The 23,451-nt window shown below is 39.0% G+C and overlaps 2 protein-coding genes across 2 annotated transcripts in view; both read right to left on the reverse strand.

Moving 5' to 3' along the window:
* Window positions 1-23,451, reverse strand: part of LOC120572814 (low affinity immunoglobulin gamma Fc region receptor II-like) — a 208,107-nt gene that overhangs the window by 41,379 nt on the left and 143,277 nt on the right. The window lies entirely within an intron of this gene.
* LOC120572810 (low affinity immunoglobulin gamma Fc region receptor II-like) lies at window positions 7,429-17,934 on the reverse strand. The gene is made up of 9 exons (XM_039822265.1): window positions 17,887-17,934; window positions 17,664-17,797; window positions 17,220-17,255; window positions 16,759-17,022; window positions 16,437-16,679; window positions 15,369-15,521; window positions 15,078-15,173; window positions 13,488-13,583; window positions 7,429-7,945 (listed from the first exon to the last, which is right to left on the reverse strand). Exons 2-9 carry the CDS (start codon window positions 17,692-17,694, stop codon window positions 7,896-7,898), a joined length of 969 nt encoding a protein of 322 aa, XP_039678199.1. The 5' UTR covers window positions 17,695-17,797; window positions 17,887-17,934; the 3' UTR covers window positions 7,429-7,895.

Genomic DNA, 23,451 nt, shown 5'->3' on the forward strand with positions numbered 1-23,451 from the left:
TTACACAAGGTAAAAAAGAAGGAATGAAAATCAGCAGTTTTCTTCAATAAAGTATTTTGTCTCTAGTAATTTATGGAATTACTGGAGAAAAAAACTAAAGGTACATACGTAACAGTACCAAAGAATAGTGTGACTAATCCTGCCTCTCTCCAGCATCATGTGGCAAGTTTTCTTCATCACATTGGATGTCTGCATCATCTCTAAATACTAATGAATGTGGTGTTTCTATTGCTTTCACCGCCATTACTTTCTGAAAAACAGTAAGAACACAGTTTTACTATAGTAAAGATATAGTGTTTTTCACTTTTTTATAGCTGTGTATATAACCTCAGACATCTTACCTGGACATGTTGGTATCTTTGCTCTTTTACCTGTTTCTCTCAAACAGTACAGTGTAGAATTGTTTCATTCTTATTTGGTGTTTGTATACAAAAAAAGTCTTTCTGAGCTTTCTCTGTATAAATACCGTATATGTTCACTAACTAGTCTAAAATAAGACATCTACTTAGGCTTTCAGCTAAAATTGCAATCAGCAGTGTTTGATAGGCACCAGACTGAAATCTATTCTGTTTTGAATGTGTGGTTAACAGTTTTAACAGCAGTGTGTTAGTATTTGAACAAAGTGCTGTAAATCTACAGTGTTGTGCACGTTGTGGTTAAAGTCATGGGATAAGTGTGTAGAGTTTTGAAAACTGTGTTCAAGCAATGAAAAACGAACTAGAGTTTGGTCCACATGAACTGCTGCTGTGCAGACTGGAGTTAGAGTTTTGCACATGTGACTTGTGCCCACTGTCGTCTAGCAATCGAAAAAAACTGTAAGAAAGGAACATGTTCCTAGTTTAGTGTTGCGTCAGGGAGTTTTTCAGGCTGCGAGCCAAGTTCCACAGCACTGACCTGTTGTATAAGTAATCTCCCTGGAATGATTAACAGGAAACAAAACCGATAGTGTTGAAGTTCAGGGTTTATTGCTCAATGTCATACTGCAGTATAAAGAAGAACTGAATATAGAATAAATAAGGAGGTACGAGTTCACTTAGAGCAGAAGAGGAAGCAGCAGCCATCTTTACTGATCAGACAAACACACACACAGACCACAGACTGACCTCAGTCTACTTTATTAACTTTAAATTTCCTCTCTGCACCGTCACACTATTTATACTCTTGTTAAGCTACAGAAACACTTTGACTTGTTTGTTGTCATTGTTATATTATATATTTATTATATATGCAGCTATATTTGATTCCTAATAGTTAAATGTGTATTTAGATCACTCTGTGTTCAGCTTTATGTCTGAGTCTGTCTTCCTGTAAGAGTTTGTGTTTCCTAGGGTGGTGAAGACATGTCCCGGAGTCTTTGTATGTGCGTTCACATATGTGGAGTCTGATTCTGACCTCTAAAGTAAAAATAATCTACACCCAGTGACTGACTCTGCTGCCTCACTGTAGTCATAATCTTCTAATTAAAACATGCAGTTGTGACCTTCATGACTTCAGTGTCCTCTTCTCTCTCTGGGGACCATTTGGATAAAACAGTTGGAATCAGCTCAGATCAGCTTTATTTCTTTAACAACACTGGAGACTTAATTATGTAGGCTAAATCGGTGTCTAAATGGGTGTGTATATGTTTTAGTTATATTTTTTATCAGCTTCATGGGTGTGTCTTTGACTGACATGTTTTGTATTCAGATAAAATAACTTGTTGGAACTGATCCAAGATAAACAGAAACATGTTTACATGCAGACAAACTGCTGATCTGATAGAAAACAGATGCACAAAACTGTATGTAACATAGAAATAAACTCTTTTCACATATTTATGCATTAATGCAGTTCTGTTTCTGTCTGTCTACTGGACTTTTTGTCCCTGGCAGTGTTTAAACTGATCTTACTGCAGATTTCCCAGAAGCGAAAGCCTTTCCAGTGAAATGCTCCTCTGGAGAACAGGGTGAAAGCTGCCTCCTGCTGGCTGTCTGACTGCATTACATCATGCTTTCTTTCTTCTCACATGCAAGATGGCGCAGCGTGAGTGGTAGCCTGTTGCAGCAGCTCTGAGCCTTTTTGTATTTGTTTTTTTGTATATTGTATATATATTTGTATTTCTTTTTTCGCATTTTTTCTTCTCCCACACTGTTCTTCAACGCATGTGCATACATGGATGTACAGCTGTGGAGATTAGCTGTGTTTCTTTTCCTTTTTTCTGGACTTTACAACTTTGCAATGGGAGACCCGTTGAGTGTGTGGTCCCAGTTCCTAAAACTGCGCATCCCAGGGAGCCCAACCACTTCAGACCGGTAGCCTTAACTTCACACCTGATGAAGACCTTGGATTCACTCAGCAGTGCTTTTACCTTATTATTATCAGCCTGCATTAAAATACAACACGTACATATTGCTGTTCAGTAAAGCAGTTATATAAAGTTGTGACCATTATTTTTTAATAATTATTCATGTGACAGTCATTGTTACTGTTATATTGCTGTATGAAAATTGCTGTTCATATTGTTAGAAGTTTGGTGAATATTTTACGGCAGTTGTTGAGATAATTAGAAAAGGCTGATACAGTTGCAGATGTGTTTTAAATGAAGTCAGTGATGAAGGATAATATATAAAGTGCTATACACGTATTAGTGGTCCTAACAATAGCATACTGGTCAGAGACAAATACAACTTTCACTATTTTAGTTGATTTATTTATTTTAGTATTCTTTAACAAAGACCATGTGTGTTCCTCTTTCATGTGTATTTGTCATTCTTAGCACACAATTTGTGTTCTCTCAAGTGAACTGGGACTATAATTTGGGAGGATAGAACAATTATTATAATTTTTTATGATTGTTCAATCCTCCCTAATTATAGTCTTAGTTGACTGGACCAGTAACTATATAGTGTAGACTACTGTACGTTCATGTAACAACAGGGAGAGGACACCTCAATGGTTTTTGACCTTATACTTTGCTGGGGGGAAATAACTGATAGTCATGGTTAAAGTGTGTATTAAATGTATCTTAATTATCTTTATAGTTTCTAGATGTTAGAGTCCAGTTTATTTAGAGTCTTTCTTTTCTATGTCCATATAGGCCTACTAGGAAGCAAAGCATCCAATAAATAAAGAAGGAAACTGCCTCTGTAAAAAACAAAAACAAAAAAAGTGTGGAAAAACCGTGGCAGAAACAGACCGACTGAATGATATATCTAAAAATATAGATTTACGAACTACTGCTCTGAAATGAAACCATTTAAGGAGTTAGGCTAGTAATTTCCACAAACAAACAGCTGTACATTTTGCCTGAAAAGCGAGCAGTGGGAGTAAATATATTCCTTAGGTAATTCATATTTTAGCCCATACGAGAGAGAGAGAGAGAGAGAGACAGAGTGAGAGAGAGGGATATGTACGCTTCACAGCATTGTAGATTAGTGGTTGTAATTGATCTTCATGGTACATTTCCTGTGTAACATTAGGCTGTCTTCTGCTCACTTTTAAGGCAAAGAGTACAACTGCTCATTTGTGCAAATAATTAGCCTAACTTCTTGAATGGTATTACAGTTATACAACATCATAATGTAGCACTGCTAGCTGGTTCTGCAATATGAGCCATCAGTGGACAATATTTTGCACTATGCACATTTATCTATTTATTACTCTGTTACCTCCAACTGTGCAATATGTCATCTCTACTCAACTGTATATCTGTGTTTATACTGTCTGTTTATATAAGGGTGTTTATTGTGTAAATGTTTGTTTTATTACTACTATTATTATTTTAACATTGTATTTTTTCTATTTCTTATACTTTATGTAGCCTATATTTGTTCTCCTATGTCTAATTAATGTGTATTTGTGTTGTTTTGATGTGTGTACATTTTTCTTTTGAGCTGCTATAGCAATGGAATTCCCCCACTGTGGGATTAATAAAGTCTATCTTATCTTATTATATCTTATTTTCTCAAAGCCTCAGCACATGATTGGCTCAATGTGCCCATCGTTAGTCAGTGATTAGCTCACAGAGAACAGCATTTCTCCCCCAAAATAATGATTCATATTTAATAAATCACACACGTTATTGTTGCATACTTTAAACAAACAAATAATGGCTTCTTATAAAAAAAAATTTTTTATTTTGAAATACCTCAAATAAATAACACTTAACCTGTTAACACACCTGTAACTTACGGGAGTTCTGACATGTTACATAATGAGTATAACACAAAACTTTGTCAATATGGACATACTGTACATCGTTTGATTGGTAATGCAATCATCCAGTTCATTTTACTGAAATCATAAGCACCAAAGCATTATTCATGATTTTATGCTATTGAAAAAAAGAAATGAAAAAAAGGACAAAATGATGACACTTCTCTACCTGTAGGCTGTCCTAAACGCTCCATTCCTGGCTTATTTATATTCCTCTAGTCCACAAGTGTCCACAGATCAAAAGGATAACAAAGGTTTTTCAAAACAAATTCATCCAGGTTATGAATATTGTCCTGTAGAGTCCACGCTACCTGTCTGCTTATTGTCTTCTACTTCATGTGCCGATCTCGTTCAATCTGCCCTGCACTGTGTTTCCGGGTATGTTTTCTTCAGGTTCCTGCCTACACAAAGAAACTATCCCCGCCTTTTTCTGTTTAGTTTTCACCCCGGGACAGCCCGACGTCCAGCAAGCGCTCCCACTGTGGAGCGTCAATATGCTGCGTCATCTCTCTGAGCAGCCATCTTAGAAACAGCTCTCATTGGCTATCAAAACGTCAATTACGGCAGTTGTAGCCAATCACATTCCCTTTCCAACGGTACATAGCGTGATAGTCCAAATGAATGCGCAACAGAGCTAAGCCCCGCCTCCCAGAGCCAGCACCCGCATACATGTGATTTATGAGAACAAATATGTTCAACGGTGTTTTAATGAATGTAAAAAGGTTTTATAAGTAATTTAAGTGTTTAGTATGTTTTTAAAATGGCATAGAAGTGAGTAAGTTGCATTTAGCAAAATTTGGTTACTTGGAGAGGTTTGGGAGAGGTTTTGGCCCACCAGTGCCACCAGTAATATCAAATCCTGAAAGCTCCCTAGCTCCCATTAGGTTAGGTCTAGAGTTCTGAAACTGTATAGAGGTCTTGTTGACAAGGTCTAGAAGGTATGTGTTTGTGTTCTGCATAGTGTGGCAAAAAGTATGTCTTAGTCATTTCTATTCAAAGATTATGTTTTTTTAGACGGGACCAAAATAACTATTTTGAACCATGTTTGAACTGCTGTAGTATATGTTGTGTTAAAATCACATAATCAAGCGCATATTCATAAACTAGAAGAATATGGGTTTCAAATGAAGCCTCATACATGCATTTTGGCCTTGCAGTTCTTCAGTTATAAGTTTTTCCCCTTGGGAAAGGGAAATAGACGAAAATCAAGCGAAAGAGGTGGATTTGAATAGGTTAAACAACAGGCAGACACACACAACATATGAAGTAAATCATGTCTATGAAGAGCGCCAGTTAGCCTGGATCAACGGAAGTACATTTCCGGGATAAAGCCTGACATTCTGACATGTCCGCACTATGTGTGTTGCAGTTCTCAAACTCCCTTCGCTACAGAAAACAACAACAACCTTCAAGCTACTCGCTGAAGGTTGTATTTTTAAGTAGATGTGGATGGTGCAACAAGGCAGACCTGCTTGGTTCTCTCGAGGATTGCTGTGGACGAAGTACACACGGTTAAATGAGGTTTAACCATGTATCAGCTAATTTAAATAGCTCACTGTACTTTATCATGTCAACAGTTAACTTCATTTACTATTGTATGTGCCATTTTATTTTGCGGGGTGCAAATGTTCCACCAAAACAAGTTCCTTCCTGAGACTATTTAGCAGAGCCACCATCGCTGCGTCTGGAGATCAGCGTCGCCCAGGCTGATTGTGATTGGTTTAAAGAAATGCAAACCAGCAGACTTCACTGGTTGAACTGGTGTGAAGGAGGGATGGTGGGCTTCAGCAATGGGTCTTGCAGTCGGTGGAGAGCAACTGCGGCGCCTGGCTCTAAAAACTGCGGCCGCCTTGATCTCGTGAGATTATCGTTGCATGACGTCAGAGTAAATCGGGATCGTCAAACACAAATCTAACTGGCATGCATTGGGCGGCGATCACCGGTGATCGATTCTGCGCAGATCTGGCTCATCTCCAACGAGCCTAACCCTACAGTCACACTAGCTACAAAAGAGAGCGACACACGCTCGCTTGATGGGAGTTCCTGGCCGTGCTTAGCCTACTCGATGGCTGGCAAGATGGCGGTGTGAGTGCACGTAAGCTTCGGAGCTGTTCACCTTCAGACTTGTATATTAGCGAAACATAGTTATTTAAAGTATATTGTTGGAGGTATCTTAATGCAGAGTTGAGTGCATCGTGTTAACTTATTGTTAAGCTCGTATCGTGTAGAATTCTCGCCTCTCAACGACAAACGTGGGGGAAAAAACTTTGGCTAACAGCATCGCTAGCTAGCATACCACAACTATGGCAGCATGGTACCGATGGAGAATCCGCTTATGAACAACCTACACGACTACTGTGCATTGATTTCTATGTACATAAGATAAAGTGATGTCATACACTACATGTACCAATTAAAGAAGGTAAAAGATACTGGGTAGTATAGATACAAATGCTGTACAAGAGGATCTGGGTACACATATGTAACTAAGTGCAGCATTTTGTTAATAGCCATGCTTGTGTATATTTCTATTGTTTATATTGATAGAAATCCTGATTTAGATCATTTATAGACTAAGTAGAAAGTACTGTGACAGACTTTGCACTGAAATTAAGTTGAATAAACATTCCGATGACAGCAGCTACATTGAACGGCAGCACATTTTCATTGTCTCACTTATCCTTTTGTTTAGGATACTTTAACTGTCAACACTGACCCGCGCCCGGGAGGTGTTACACAAGGCGTTATTTTTGTTATTTTGAAACACCCTTTGGCTCTGCTTTTGACTAATGTTTTTTTCTGTATTAATGACTCTGTTTGCTTGCTCTTACTGTTTGTATCGTAAAGATTTAATAAAGATTTATAATAAAAAATAAAAAAAGCCTAGCCTACTCCTGGTTGCTTGGCAACAGTAAACAGAAATTCTCCGGTGCTACCTTCAAGCACGTCTTAAAAGTTACTTCAGAGGTATTGTTAAGTCACAAGGACGATGTTTTTGGATTTAGAAGTATTAATTTCTCAATAAAAGTAACAAAATATATGAAATAAAATGCCAAACATATCAGATATATTCAGAAATACGATTGCAAAAAATTTACCAACTCCTTATTGTTGTTTAAAATAATTGACATATATATATATATATATATATATATATATATATATATATATATATATATATATATATATAAAGCTGTTTGTTTGTGATTCAAGTAAAGTTTACAACCGCTGCTGTTTATATTCTGCGGTGTTTATTCTCAGTTCTCTGCGCTGAAGAGAAGCGTAGATCGGTTAGCCACAACCAGAACAAATGTTCCATCTGTCAGAGATGTGAAACCCACAGAACCACACGAGGAAAACAACCATTGACACCAGAGTTTAAATACAATACAAATATCATTAAATAGTTATTATCATTAGACTCTGTTTAGTAGATATTTGTTGGTGTTGTGCACCGTTATGAAACAGTTATAGAGGAACAAATCTATGACATAGTTTTTTTTTTTTTAACGAAACACATCTAAAGAATGCAAACATGTTCTTAATGTGAGTTGTTTGTCTATTTGTAGCTGCATTAATCTCATTTAGCTTTAACATATACAGATATGAAATCAAACACATGCATGTTCTCAGGTGTGAGGGTCTCTGGGGACCAGTGATTGGCCGGCTGGACTCCACTGGTTGGACTGGTGTGATGGTGTTCAGGTCTTCCTCAGTGAGGAGTAGAGGACCTCTGGCTCTGCTGGAGACTCTGAACACAAACAGTTCAAACTATATGAGAAACTGTTGGAGACAAACTTCATCAGCAGACAAACAGCGTTTCTCAACAGTTATTTGTTTGGATCGCTTCATACGTATGATAAAATAATTGTTTTATCATACGTAAATATTGTTTTTAGCAGCATTTAATGAACATTTCCCATAAGCCCACAGATTATGACAGGTTAAAGGTCATCGTCCAGTCCAGGAAGAAGTTGATAAAATATGTTTTAACATCTTGAGCGATAGTCGACCAAACAGAGGATCGGTGGTTCAAAGCGTCCTTGGGCAAGACACTGAACCCTGATTTGCTCCCATTGTTGTGCTATTGGTAAGGCAAGGCAGCTTTATTTGTATAGCACATTTCAGCAACAGGGCATTTCAAAGTGCTTTACATAAAAACTGATTAAAAAAAATTTAAAACATAAAATACGAGAATAAAAGTTACAGTGCAGTGTAAGAAATTAAACATTAAACAGCAGTTAAAACAGTTAAACATATAAAAGCAGATAAGATAGGAATTTCTCTCTATATGCTTATATAGATTGTCATACAGTTTCAACAATGCAACTTCAGTATAACAAATGAACAGTTATTTAAAGAAAGGCAACATTAAAAAGAAAGGTCTTCAGGCTTGATTTAAAAGAACTGAGAGTTGAAGCGGACCTGCAGTTTTCTGGGAATTTGTTCCAAATATGTGGAGTATAAAAACTGAACGCTGCTTCCCCCTGTTTAGTTCTGACTCTGGGGACAACAAGTAGACTTGTCCCAGACCACCTGAGAGGTCTGGGGGGGTCATAATGTAGTAGCAGATCAGAAATGTATTTTGGCCCTAAACCGTTTAGTGATTTATAAACCAGTAAAAGTATTTTGAAATCAATTCTTTGAGTCACTGGAAGCCAGTGTAGAGACTTCAGTACTGGAGTGATGTGATCCACTTTCCTGGTTTTAGTGAGGACTCGAGCAGCAGCGTTCTGAATCAGCTGCAGCTGTCTCATTGATTTTTTGGGGAGACCTGTAAAGACACCGTTACAGTAGTCAAGTCTACTGAAGATAAAAGCATGGACAAGTTTTTCCAAATCCTGCTGAGACATAAGTCCTCTAACCCTTGATATATTTTTAAGGTGATAATAGGCTGATTTTGTAATTGTCTTAATGTGGCTTTTAAAATTCAGGTCTGAGTCCATGACTACACCAAGATTTCTGGCTTTGTCTGTTGTTTTTAACATTGTCGTTTGAAGCTGAGCGCTGACTTTTAATCGTTCCTCTTTTGCTCCAAAAACAACCACCTCAGTTTTTTCTTCATTTAATTTAAGACAGTTCTGGCACATCCAGTCGTTAATTTGTTCAATGCACACATTAAGTTGTTGTATTGGGCTATAGTTCCCTGGTGATAAGGTTATGTAAATTTGTGTGTCATCCGCAACTAATGGTAACTTATTTTGTTGTTTTCCATAATCTGAGTCAGTGGAAGCATGAAGATGTTGAACAGAAGATTGGTGTGTGAATGGTACCTGTAGTGTGTATAAGAGCTTTGAGTTGAGAGAAAAGCACTGTATAAATACAGTCCATTTCCATTTTCAGTAGCCATGTAAACAGAGTAGTCTTTTTTGGAATGAGGACAAAAAAAATGAATATTATGTGCATGTAAACATAGACAGTGTTTTGTCCTTTTGTACTTGTATCTTTTCATTGGAATAGTTTGATATATTACCAAATTGTTTTGGAAATCTTATTTTTCTTTCTTTCTAAGGGCAACAACAGAAAAGTGATGTCCTTCTCGTTTTCTGTGTTCACTACAGAGCTGGTAGTGGTTAGCTTAGCTTAGCATAAAGACAGGAAACTGGCTCAGTTTGAAGTTGAGAAATAAAGAGCAGCTGTACCTCTGGTCCTGTTTGATTTGATCATTGATTGTCCATAACTGTCTTCTGTCTAGTGTCTTCTGCTCCTCTCACTGCTGAGGAGACTGCAGCTGGATCTCTCTCTGGAAAATCAAATAAAATACACATTACATTACATTACTGCAGGTACTGATACAACTGCTGCTTACAGGTGTAATATAAAGAATATCAATACCACTGCTGTAGGATTATTGTTCACATAGAATTATAGTTAGAGTTGTTATGGACATGTCTGCAGGTTTTTAGACCTGCTCTGAACATGAGAGCAAATATAACTGGAGGGCATTTTTCTGTCACCGGATATTGGACCACCACAGAGCTGCACAAAGGCTGTACTTTTTTACCACAAGGTACACAACAAACACCTCACTGCCAGATAGAGCAGAGGCTGTAGTGAGAAACCTCACCAGGGTCATCAGTTCACTGGAATTAATAGGAGGAAGTTGTTGCTGTGGTTTCACACAGAGAGTGGAAACAAAACTATGTTGTATGCAATTATTAGTTGTATTAAAGGTCAGTTTGAAACACAGAAAATAAAGTGTCTTTAGTCTGCTGAGTGTGTCTCCTCTTTTATGTATCAAAACCTCAAATCTAAACTCAAAAACATCAAAACTGCAGCTCGCGAGCTGTAGTTCCAATGAGACAACCTGTAGGGGGACCGAAGCTGGAAAAGTTGCATAGTATGCCTTTAAAGTCTGTTTTCTTCTAAAGCATTATTTTGATGTTATTTTATGTTTCTGCTTGTCAATAACTCTCATGTACAGACTCAAAACCAACAGCGAATGTATCTGGAAGTATTGTGTTTCTGTTAAAGCCTCATTCAACTAGCTTCAACTCAGTGGTGTAACGAGCCAACACCGAGTCCCTAAGCCGGATTATCAAGGCCGGCCCCCCTACTACAGCACGTGATGAGGGCGCAATGTCCATAAGTAGGCTACCGTGAATAGGACAGGATAGAATCTAAGAGATGAGATGACAAAATCAGGAGTAGCCTACGCGCACCACAACAACAACAAAAAAACACTGGTGAATGTGGACCATAACACATGATAAAACACACAAAGGAAGTCCTTCCAGAATTTTGCGGCCTTTTTTTGAGGTTGTTGCGGCCCAAAATGCCTGATTTCACGGTAGCAATTTTTGTTGTATAGTTCTTTAAAAATAAAAAGGAAACTTGTTTTGGGGAGAATAATAATTATCAGGCCTACTATTAATTAATTACTCTGGGCTGACATTTCCTAGGAACCTTACCAAAAAGGCTCAGGATGCTGCAAATGTTGGTATAATATGAAAATGGCTGGTGGATCTAAGACAAAAAATAATAATTTATTGAATGAATCAAATATGAACGTATTCACTGTCAGTGGATTGTTGATCTTTACATTTTAAGTTAATTTCCTATCCTGGCCTGTGGGACACACACACACAAACACACACACACACACACACACACACACGCTCCTGGGCTGGACACATTGATAAAGTTGACAGTTTGCTAAAGTACTTATTGGACTGTCCTCAATTTAGGTCATTGCGTCGTCTCATCTCCGGGTTTTTCCTGCATCCACCATGTGTGATTGTGTGTGTGTGATTGTGTGTGTGTGTGTGATTGTGTGTGTGTGTGTGTGTGTGTGTGTGTGTGTGTGTGTGTGTGTGTGTGTGTGTGTGTGTGTGTGTGTGTGTGCGCGCACGTCAGTCGCGGGGGAAACGGAGAAACAGCCCCGCCCGCTGCAGGGAGCTGCTTCATTGACTATAGTGAAAACACGTTACAGCGTACATTGATGTTAAAATGTATACAGGTTGGCTGGGCGGTCTGAAGTGTTTTGTGTCTTTCGCTGTAGGCCTACGTTTTGTTGGTAAATTTGAGATGTTCGAGTCACACACATCTCGTCTTCACAACAGAAATTAATTTGACCCATTCTCACTCCCGCTTGGTCAGTGGCTGCACCTGGGACTCCTGGGATTGTCGCAAGTAATGAAAATGCGATAGGGGACCCCGGCTATCAATCAATATCTTCCAGTGATCCGGGCCCCTGATTGGTCCAGGCCCGTAAGCACCGCTTACCCTGCTTAACAATATAGGACTACGCGTCTGCTTCAACTACGTTGACACACAGAGTTGTAAAGCTACTTATCTTGAGACCTTGAGACAATCCTTCCGCCCATCCTGACTATTTTATCTTACTACATGCTACTAAATAAATGGAATGGAATAAGGAAATAAATATAAAATACCTTGGTCATTTTATAACAGAGGATTTCAACGATGACACAGAGACATATACAGACAGTGCTGTAAGCTGGATTCTCAGGCAAACATATTGCTTTGCTAGTTTAGTATGTGTTCTGCAACTGTAAAATGTAACTTATTTAGAGCCTACTGTACTCTGATGTATACAGCTCATCTCTGGTGGAGCTACAGGAAAAGTAGTCTGTGCAGACTCACTATGGCATAAAATGATGCAATGAGGCAATTTATACATCCAATAATAATAATATATATACATTTTTGTCGTTTGGAGGAGTCAGACAATGGCATCATAGAGGCTTTAACAAGCCTTAGAAAGAGATGCGTTCAATTCTCATCTAATCTCAGGAAACACTGGTATGACAGCTTGCACACAAATCCTTAAAATGTGTTGTACTTTGTAAGTATATTTTTATATATGGACCTACTTTTGAATCTGAAATTAAGAATTTTTATTATATTAATTAATGAAGCGATTGTTAGAGAATATGTATATCCTTGTGTGTCTCATTAAACCTCTAGAACATTGTGAACTGAACCCTGCTTTGTGTCGCTTTGTTCTCCGAGCTTGCCACTGCTTCCAGAACTCACCGGAGTCCAGCCAGAAGATGATAGGATTCCAACCATATGGTCATATCTTATATCATTTTAAGATTGAACAATAGCATGGGGAGTCTGCTCTGTATTTTCTACTCCACAAGAGGCGTCATCAACGGGCATAGTTCAAAAGACTCTGTACACAATTGGATAGTCCTTCAACCAATCAGACCAACGATCCGGGTGACGTAGAGGCGACAGTGGCATCAACAGGTTGCTGCGCTTCAGTGGCCGCCATGTTCAATGTAAACAAAAAGCTGCTTGCTGTCAATTCTCTACCTGCCAATAGCGCACCAGGTGATAACCCAGTTTGCGATTGGTTCCCTCAGATTTGTAATGGAAGCAGGATAGATAAATGTATAGGTTTCCAGCCTGAGCTGCAGGGCGAAATCTAATCACCGCCAGATCGGGCTGGGTTTACCCAGACTAGGAATGTCTGCCAAATAAATGAGTTTTATCTAAGTAACGGTAAATGCCCTACTGCCCTACGAGGTGTCCATTATCAGGAATTAATGAAAGTCCATTAATTAGAGATGGACTTCGTAATCAAGAGATGCATAGCCAAAAGAAAAGGAGAAACACAACTACTTTTAATTATCAAAGACTTGGATACCAAGAGGTTTTTTAATATGAGCCAACCTTTTCAAGAAACTGTTTGAAGGAATGAAAGAGGGAATATTTTGTATAGGTAAACATGATAGGTTAAAACTACAGTGAACAACTGAATTCTTCTGTGTTCTCCTCTAATGGATGTTTCTAGTGATGGAGACATAGAAGAGCAGGCGTACCTCTCTTCCTGTTTGATTTCATCTCTTTGATCGCCATTTGTCCATAACTGACATCTGTTGTTCTCACTCCGGAGTAGATTGTAGCAGGATCACTCTCTGGAAAAGAAATTACATAATTATTTAACTTTTATTACAACCAATAATACTTATTTTCCATAGTATTAGAAAAGGACTTAATGTTGATAAATTAAAGCAGCAAATATCAGGATATAACTTTAAGACACAAGTGTCAAAGTCCACTAGTTAAGGGGAAGTACAACTTAAATTGTCAGGGGTTTTTCCTCTTAACACTTCTGCTGATGTCAGGGCTAAAATGGAAACCGAGATCATGCAAAAAGGACTTCCTGTCCAAAGAGCTTCTAGTTTTAAGCAAGATAAGCAGACATTTTGAGCACAAGAGGAACAAGTCATGATTTAAACATGTCAGAATGTCACACAAACAACACAACTAATTATTAACACTTGAAATACAAATGTAAGCCAAAACGTAGATGTAAATACTAACATTCATAGAAAATGTTTTTCTTTGCTTGCAAATTACATTGAATCAAGATCTATCATATTTTATAACAGTTTATATCTTTCATTCATTATTATGGTAAGATATTTGGGGGAGGTTGTAAACCCCACGCCTATGTCACTATACTGCTCCTCAGTGACAGTCTGATGGGACAGAAAGAGGTGACTGTGGCGGCCGTAAGAGACAAAGATCTCACTTTCTCTGGACAATAGTGGCATCTCTCTTCTATTGAAAGTCTCTAGTTTTTTGCCATCTCTGTTAAATCTGCCCCACTGCTGTACAGAGGCCCATAGGCTCTCCGTTGGTAGCAGAGCCGTGAACCGTAATCAATGACCCATCTAGGGATGTAGCAACTCCCCACCCTGCTGCTGTACTGCGCATGAAGGACACACACACACACACACACACACACACATACACACACAGAGTCCTTGATTTATAGTTCAATGTAAAATGTTCAATTATAACTCATTGACCCTCAACTTGTTGGTTACAACATGGAAAAGAAAGAAGCCATTTTACTATTCACATTAAATAAACTGATAAATAACAATTTGTGTAAAATAGTACAACAGTTCCCTCATTTTAGATATCTTTTATGTGATCAGAACATGAAGAGATATGTAACTCTGCACATTTACAATTTTTATCATATTTGTTTAATTGACAGTCCTGCAGTGTAAGGTGTGCAGACCCACACTCAGCTGAACTGTTGCTATGAGAAACAGGAAAGTGGACGACCACAGAGCTGTTAGAGCTGTTAGAGCTGTTAGAGCTGTTAGAGCTGTTAGAGCTGTTAGAGCTGTTAGAGCTGTTAACCACACAGTACAAAACTCCCAGACTCAAATGCAAAACACAACACATGCTATTATCCACTAAAAAGACCATACTGTGTAAAAGTTGTGAACTAATAACATTGCTTTACTTTCTTTATTCTCATTTTATAAAAAGATTTTTCCTGAATGTCCTCAAGGTCTAAAACTCAAATCAGTCCTCACGAGGATATTAAAATGAGAATGCACACACACCGTCCCTGAGAGTCCCCTGAAAAGCAAACAAAACATATTTACCTCTACTCCGTCTGATTGGCACTTGCAGGTTACGTGCTATTTGGACATCAGTGTATGTGATGTCATCTGTGTTGTCATCATCTCCAGCGTCAACAGCTGAAATGAACCAAAGTTAACATCAATTTCAATGAATTTTAAACAAAAATGCCTAAAGATGGAAATGTAAGAAGAATTATGTGACACTATCAAAGCTGCAGAACATACTATATACTCTTTATTTGACACATTTCGTTCCAATTCTGAATTATTAATATAAAATATCAATATTGTTTTTTGTCACCCTTGTCTAACCTTTCCTTTTCCTACGGACGCATCGTCTCACCAGTAGAACCAGCACAACCAGTTGAACAATCCCAATCAGAACACCGACTGAAGCAGCAGACCACAATACGGAGGGAGGAGGGAAGGAATCAGGACTAGAGGGGGATGTAGGAGGACTTTTCCCTAAAATGAGCAAAAGAAATATGATTTAAAAGCATAGAAATAATAATAAATAGATAACCAGATTAGTCACTTCACTGTGCAGACTATAAGAATAGGTGAAAAGTTCAAGGATTAGACAGTGTGTTTGCTTTCACCCTGGAGCAGTTTGGTCTGTTTTAACCAAACCCTGGAGCATTTGGTTGGATAGTCCAGTTGGTTTGTGGTGGTGTGAAAGCTCACCCGTACACTGGTGTGGAACTCTGGTCCGCTTGAAAATGGGGGTCTTAGGGCAATTTCACACCTGTAGTTGGTTTGCTTCGGTCCAAATCAGTTGATGAGTTTGTTAACTTGGAGCATTTCCCTCTTTGTTTGGTTTGGTTTCACACGGAGAGAATCCAACCATACCAAAATGCGTCATTACTAACCACACAAAAACTTTTACTCCTCTTATTGGTCAGATGTGTCTGAGGGGTGGGAGCAAGAAAGTAAAAACAGGAAGAAGCTTCTGTGTCAAACCAGCTCATTTCATTTCAATCATTCTTCAGACATTGTTTCTACGTCTGCCCCGCTCACAGAGACTTGGCTCTGCTCTGCCAGTGTCTGTCTCCAACCACGGAGATGCGAGTGATAGTGGATTTGACCGCAATCTATTTCTGTGAGAGAAACATCAACGCTGCTACAGTTTGCTGCTCTGCCGCATCGCAGTTTGCAAAGCTACCTGACAACAGCAGCTGTTTAGCTCTGAGACTTGTTGGCTCTGTTACAGGTCGGATATGTTCTCTCCACCAACAAAATGTTTGGTGTGCTTGACAAAAAGGTCTGAACGCAGACTGAACCAAACTAAACATTTTGCAACTTCACTCCCTAATTGCACCAAGTCTACCATACTACAGGTGGGAAAGCCCTAAGCTGAAGAATGACATTTAACCTCCTCACCTGTGACAGAGACCCAGCTGGGTGGAGACTCTCCAACACTGCTGATGTTGCACTTGTAGAGGCCTTCATCAGACCTGGAAACATGGTGGATGGTCATGTGACCTGCAGGCTCAGTCCTGAAGAAGGAGCCATCTTTATAGAAACCAGCTGGGAGGTTGGAGGACGTCTTTGTTTTACAGGTCAGAGTGAGGTCTTCTCCCTCCATCACAGGGAGGACAGGACTCTGCAGGATCACTGGTCCACCTCAACACAGAGACAAACTACAGCATGTCATCCATTCACACACAGCTTCATCAATACTGACTCCACAGTCTGATCTTACCAGTGACAGTGATGCTGATGCTGTTACTGGTTGCTCCCTCTCTGGACTCACACCAGTAAACTCCACTGTCCTCTGGAATAATTAAGCTGATTTTACAGGAAGAACCGGCATTTCTTCCCCAGTCAGGTCCACACTGAGTCCTGGTTTCTCTGGTTGTGTTCCTCCTCAGAGTCCATCCAGCAGAGCTGTCGTCCTCCTCACAGCTCAGAGAGACAGACTCTCCTTCAAACATCTGAGAGCTGCTGGGACTCACAGTCAGAGAGGCTGGAGGTAGCAGGCCAGAAATATGCAGTTATAGATGATTCGTATTTTGACAACAATTATTTTGTCCACATTCCTCATATTCCTCATTTCACTGTTCACTGCTGAACTGCACTTCCTCCTCAAACACTGTCTGAAACACAAACTTTTGTATCAGGGAGTGAATCACTTTTCAGACGTAACAACAGATGTTTACTGACCTTGGTTTGTTGTGCAGCTCAGCAGTGAGATCACAACTGAAGAGAATTGAACCTCAGGTTAGTTTAATATGCAACACAACATCAAAATAGAACTCTGGTTTTAATGCACTGAAAAACCACTATGCATTGATATGAGATAGTTTATAGGTGAGAAAACATCAGTCAATGTGGAGTTCATACTCTCTTTAACAGCTGCTCTCAACACAGACGTTCAGAACTGCTCGTTGGAGACAAATTAACACTCACACATTGATATTAGATCATTTTGGGGAAAACAATCAATGAAGTTTATACTCTCATGTCTTAGATGTATATAATCTCTTGATGCTGTTGAATTCAGTCTTTGCATACATCAGTCACTCTTCAACTCACTGCTCTATAAACAGCAGACATGTTTTAAAACTGACCTTTGAGACAAACACACACACATTAAGTTGAACTCACCCAGCAGCAGCTGTAGAGATGGTTCCTCCATTTGAAATGTTGGTCATCTGAGATCAGCACTTTAGTGTCTAACCAGACACACAGTAACAGTAAAGCCCACCTCCTTCCTCGTCATGTGTCACTGTTGAGGTTTTCTGACAAGCAGTTTGCAGGAATTAGCTTTTTTTTTGTTTTGTGTCTTTGTATTTCATATGTCAGAAAATATGAAGTAGAAGAAAATTACCTTTAAAACATCAAAATGAACAATAAGGTTGTGCACAGCTGGACGCATGCAGACAAATGCCAAGAGTCTCTGATGAAGCTGCAACCTGTGTTTGAACCGTGAGAGGAAACCCACACAGACACAAGGACAACATGTAACCTCTTAACACAAGACAGTTTCACACCTAGACCTTATATCCTGTAACCACGGTAACAGTTACTAGGATGACAGCCGTCCCGTTATGTCTTGTGTTATAGACACAGACAATGCCATTTGATTCTGAGATTTTACAGTGCAATGGATGAAGTAAACAGGCATTCAACAACTGGAAAACACACTCTAACAGATTAAAGTTTACAGGTCTGGACAAAGATGATCATTTAGGTTTCTAAGGTCAAACCGCTAGTGTAATGAGTGTTTATGTGAAGGAAAAGAAGTTTGTCTTTACACTGTATATGACATACACTCAGCAAAAAAAGAAACATTTCCCTTTCAACTGCTTTTATATTTTAAGAAAACTTAATATATGCAAATATTTGCATGCACATTAAAAGATTTAACAACTAAGACATAAATTGAACAATTTTCACAGACGTGACTAACCGAAATGGAATAATGTGTCCCTGAACAAAGGGAGGAGTGGGGTGGGGAGGGGTCAAAATCAAAAGTAATCCTCAGTATCTGGTGTGGCCACCAGCTGTATTAAGTACTTCAGTACATCTCCTCCTCATGTCCTGCACCAGACTGGCCAGTTCATTCAAGGACAATTCCGTGCAAAACCTGATGTGTACCTACTCTGTCGCTCTCTGGGACATGTTTTCATGCTAATTGAATGAGTTTGGAGCTTTGACGAGGCTAAGTACTGCAGTGCATCTCCCCCACACACACACACACACACACACACACACACACACACACACACACACACACACACACACACACACACACACACACACACACACACACATACACTATCATGTACACAGTATGTTTGTTTGTAGAATGTTTGAAATGTTCAATCTCAAGTGCAATGCCAATTGTAAACCTCACTCATTCACTCACACAAACAAAGTCAATTATTCATCTTGGCAATATTTGCTAAGTATATTACTGTTTGTGATGTTTTGCTAAGTTTATGACTGTTTGTGGGGGTTTACCCTGACTATTTGTCTTGCTGGTTATTTTGATATTGATTTGATCTTAAGACAGAAAAAAATCTATTATGCAGCTTGACCTTTTGACCTATTCATGTCAAACCACTTTTGGTGAACTCAGCTAACTCTGCTACACATTGCACAAAGCTTCTTTTTATCAAAATAAATCTAAAATTTCATGAATGTGTTTATAATGTAAAAAAATGCTATAAAAATATTGTGGGCTATATATATCGCTATATTTGGTTTATAATACTTCAATGTGTATGCAGATCTTCTTCATGCCTAAATCTAACCAATCCAAGCGACGAAGGCAACAAGTAGGCCGAGTGGGACGGGACATTCCTTTGCCTGTGTTTGTGTGTGTGTGTGTGTGTGTGTGTGTGTGTGTGTGTGTGTGTGTGTGTGTGTGTGTGTGTGGGTGGGTGACTGTGTGTGTGTGTGTGTGTGTGTGTGTGTGTGTGTGTGTGTGTGTGTGTGTGTGTGTGTGTGTGTGTGTGTGTGGGTGGGTGACTGTGTGTGTGTGTGTGTGTGTGTGTGTGTGTGGATGATGGCCGGCCAGCGAGGTTGTCAAGCCAAGTCAAAGGAGTTTAACTCCTAAAAGACAGTTAACCACAGGTTCCTGTTAATCTTATGATGGACATGTGTTGTGACAAACGAACCGTCAATGGCGAAATAAAAGCCTCTTATTTACGAGAGCGGTCTGACAGCTTACAGCGGGGTCTCTGAGCAGGACTGGCCGAGCGGCGAGCCAGCAGCCGGGGCAGGTGCTGCTGGTTGTCGCCTCACTTCATGGCGCTTCTCAACTCCAAAAACTTTGAAGCAAATTGTCAATTCGGTAATGATTTTCACAAGACTGCCTATATTCGAAATCTAAACAGTTTATTTCTCGCCTAAAACGTCAGAACTGAATTTAGTGATGAATAAGATGGCAAAAACTGCTACAATTGTCCCATTGTTGGTCTGTCTGTACCTGAAACTCGATGACCTAGGTCCCTATGTTCTAAGAACTGCAAAAATCCCTCCCTGTTTTGTGTGTTCTCTGCTTTCCATTTTCATTTTGTGTATGCAAGTGTATGCAGGCTTTAAAGGGGAAGGTTTTTTTTCTCCTCTCCAACCTTTACTTCCCCATAGATTAGCTCTACCTGCCTATCCACCATTCAGTCTGTAAATTTTTTTTCTTTTCTCTTTTAAAGATCGGATGGGGGGAGAGGGGGACCATATATACCTTCACCTTGGGCCCCCAATTTGCTAAATCCGCCACTGTAAATGAGACCCTTGTTACTATGGAAAACCCTGTTGAGTCTTCCACGTCGCTATTTATTCCATTTAAGAGGTGAATTCGAAGTGCAGCAGTTAAACTCCGCTGTGAGTGCATGCGTGCTCCCGCGGCCGGGGGATACAAATCCTGGTGGGGATAAGTAGCCTACCTTGGCACGACACCGGTACACGGGAGCGCGCATCAGCACACCTGGGGTTCATCCCGCTTGATTGAGAGAGAGGTGGGGGCATTACTTAAGCCTGTGTATGGACTTGTTCTGTTTCTCTGTCTTCTCCCGTTGGGTCTGTGTAGACGTGTCTGGGCTGGCGTGCTACACGTTGTCTCCGCTGCCCTCTAGGTCATCAGTTTGCTGTGTTTTAGTAAGGGCGCTTTTTCCGAGCCGACCCCGCTTTTGGCTGTGGATGTCCCCTTGGGGGTTGATGTACACCTGGGCTGCTGGTGTTGGATGTCTCTGTAAGCTGCATGCCTCCCAGTTTCGACCCATTTGGCGTTATCAATCTCTGACAGAGTCTTATTTGTTGTAGTGTCGGCCGCTGTGTGCATTACGGTGGCCGGGAAGTGCAATGCAACATTACAAAGAATGAAACACTTTTACAAAGCTCGAGACAAATTTACATTTTGGAAAACAAATTTACATTTTGGAAAACAAATTTACATTTTGGAAAACAAAATAACATTTTCGAAAACAAATTTACATTTTGGAAAACAAAATAACATTTTAGAAAACAAATTTACATTTTGGAAAACAAAATAACATTTTCGAAAACAAATTTACGTTTTAGAAAACAAATTTACATTTTGGAAAACAAAATAACATTTTCGAAAACAAATTTACGTTTTAGAAAACAAATTTACATTTTGGAAAACAAAATAACATTTTGGAAAACAAAATAACATTTTCGAAAACAAATTTACGTTTTAGAAAACAAATTTACATTTTGGAAAACAAAATAACATTTTAGAAAACAAATTTACATTTTCGAAAACAAATTTACATTTTAGAAAACAAATTTACATTTTAGACAACAAATTAACAAGATGCAAAACACTTTTACCAGTCCCGAAACAAATTTACAAATGACAGATTCTTCACGGAAAGGGAATGTACCACATACCGGAAGTGATGAGGTGTTGTTGGTGAGCGCGATCCAATTTGTGTTGTTGTGAGTGAGTATATGGCGTGAATGAAGTTTATGGTGACTTTACGTGTGGTCGGTGTTTGGAGTTTTTATATGAGCGCGGACCTGACGGAAACATTGGAAAAACAGGGAACGTATCGACAGCCGCGGCCGGATCGGACTACAGCAGGGGGGCAGCTGAGTCCGTCTGCAGCTGCAGGACCTGGAGCTCACTGCCCATTCCTGGGAGCCAAAACCGACACCACGCAGCTGGAGACCCAGGCCGTATTGCTGGGCCCGCTGGAGGGAAGGGAAGCCCGGGAGAATCAGATCCAGGACTAAACGGAGCGGACTGTCACAGCCTGCTGAAGTTTAAATCACAGGTTTCCTAAAGGGAGTCTGGCGGGACTCGGACTGTGGACGACGAAACACGACTTAAAGTCTCGTTAAATAAATAAATACATGCAGAAATAAATGAATCATTAGTGGGGGAGTGAGCCTGGACATTTCAGTCTGTTTAAACTTCACTTTGAAGCAGAACCTCTTAGTTCAGAAGGGTGAGGTTTCCGTTTGTACTCATATCTGTGAACTGATTATAATAAATATTCTTTGTATTAACACATTAATTAGTCTCTTTGTCTTTTGTTTAAAAAACAAGAACATCGCATGAGATTTTGACGATTTATAGTGATTTTATTTCCGTTAGACCTTTGCCTACATTGACGCGTGATGCATTAAGGACGGCCCATAGACAGTATATAAGGCAGTGCCTCCCTGTTCCAAGATGGCGGCTCTTATTGACGCATTCGATCCATAACTGCCGTAGTCAAGGCGACATGTATACAAAACCTCATCACTTCCGGTATGTGGTACATTCCCTTTCCGTGAAGAATCTGTCATTTGTAAATTTGTTTCGGGACTGGTAAAAGTGTTTTGCATCTTGTTAATTTGTTTTCGAAAATGTAAATTTGTTTTCTAAAATGTTATTTTGTTTTCCAAAATGTAAATTTGTTTTCTAAAATGTAAATTTGTTTTCGAAAATGTTATTTTGTTTTCCAAAATGTAAATTTGTTTTCTAAAATGTTATTTTGTTTTCCAAAATGTAAATTTGTTTTCTAAAATGTTATTTTGTTTTCCAAAATGTAAATTTGTTTTCCAAAATGTAAATTTGTTTTCTAAAATGTAAATTTGTTTTCTAAAATGTTATTTTGTTTTCCAAAATGTAAATTTGTTTTCTAAAATGTTATTTTGTTTTCCAAAATGTAAATTTGTTTTCCAAAATGTTATTTTGTTTTCCAAAATGTAAATTTGTTTTCCAAAATGTAAATTTGTTTTCCAAAATGTTATTTTGTTTTCCAAAATGTAAATTTGTTTTCCAAAATGTAAAAGTGTTTCATTCTTTGTAATGTTGCATTGCACTTCCCGGCCACCGTAGTGCATGCATGGAGTGCGTGCCTCCCCCAGGGTCTGAGAGCGGCGTGTCCTGCCTGCTTGCTTTAAATTTATTGCGGTCCTGTTTTAATGGTGCGTTTCACACCACAGTTGGACCGGGCTGCAGCCACACACACACACACACACACATACACACATACACACATGCCGGCTCGACGCACACACAGGCCACTTACGTAGGTTACTGCAAAAGCTCTGCTTGGAGCCTCTGCAAAACTGTAAAACAGGCTTAAGGCTGTAGGAAAATATTGTTTTATGCAAATACTTTATATTAACTGTTGTACATATTGCATGTTTTGATTTTGGTTGAATTTGTTTACTTTCATTATGCATGGTGGTTTATTGATTTGAATTTCTTATTTTTCCTAATATCCATTATCTAAATTTTCAACAGAAAAGAAGCTTTATTTAAATACATTTAAAATAAATAAAATTATATATTTTCATAATTACTTTGTCTCTGACTCCTAATTTTGGAAACTAACCTGTGTGCTTTAAAGGTCTTGGACCTATCCCAAGTGGCATGGTCGGAAATCTTAAATTCCCCGAGTGTCATTACCACGTACTGCCACACTGAGTT

Source organism: Perca fluviatilis, chromosome 14 (genome assembly GCF_010015445.1).
Source record: "Perca fluviatilis chromosome 14, GENO_Pfluv_1.0, whole genome shotgun sequence".
Taxonomy (NCBI): Eukaryota; Metazoa; Chordata; class Actinopteri; order Perciformes; family Percidae; genus Perca; species Perca fluviatilis.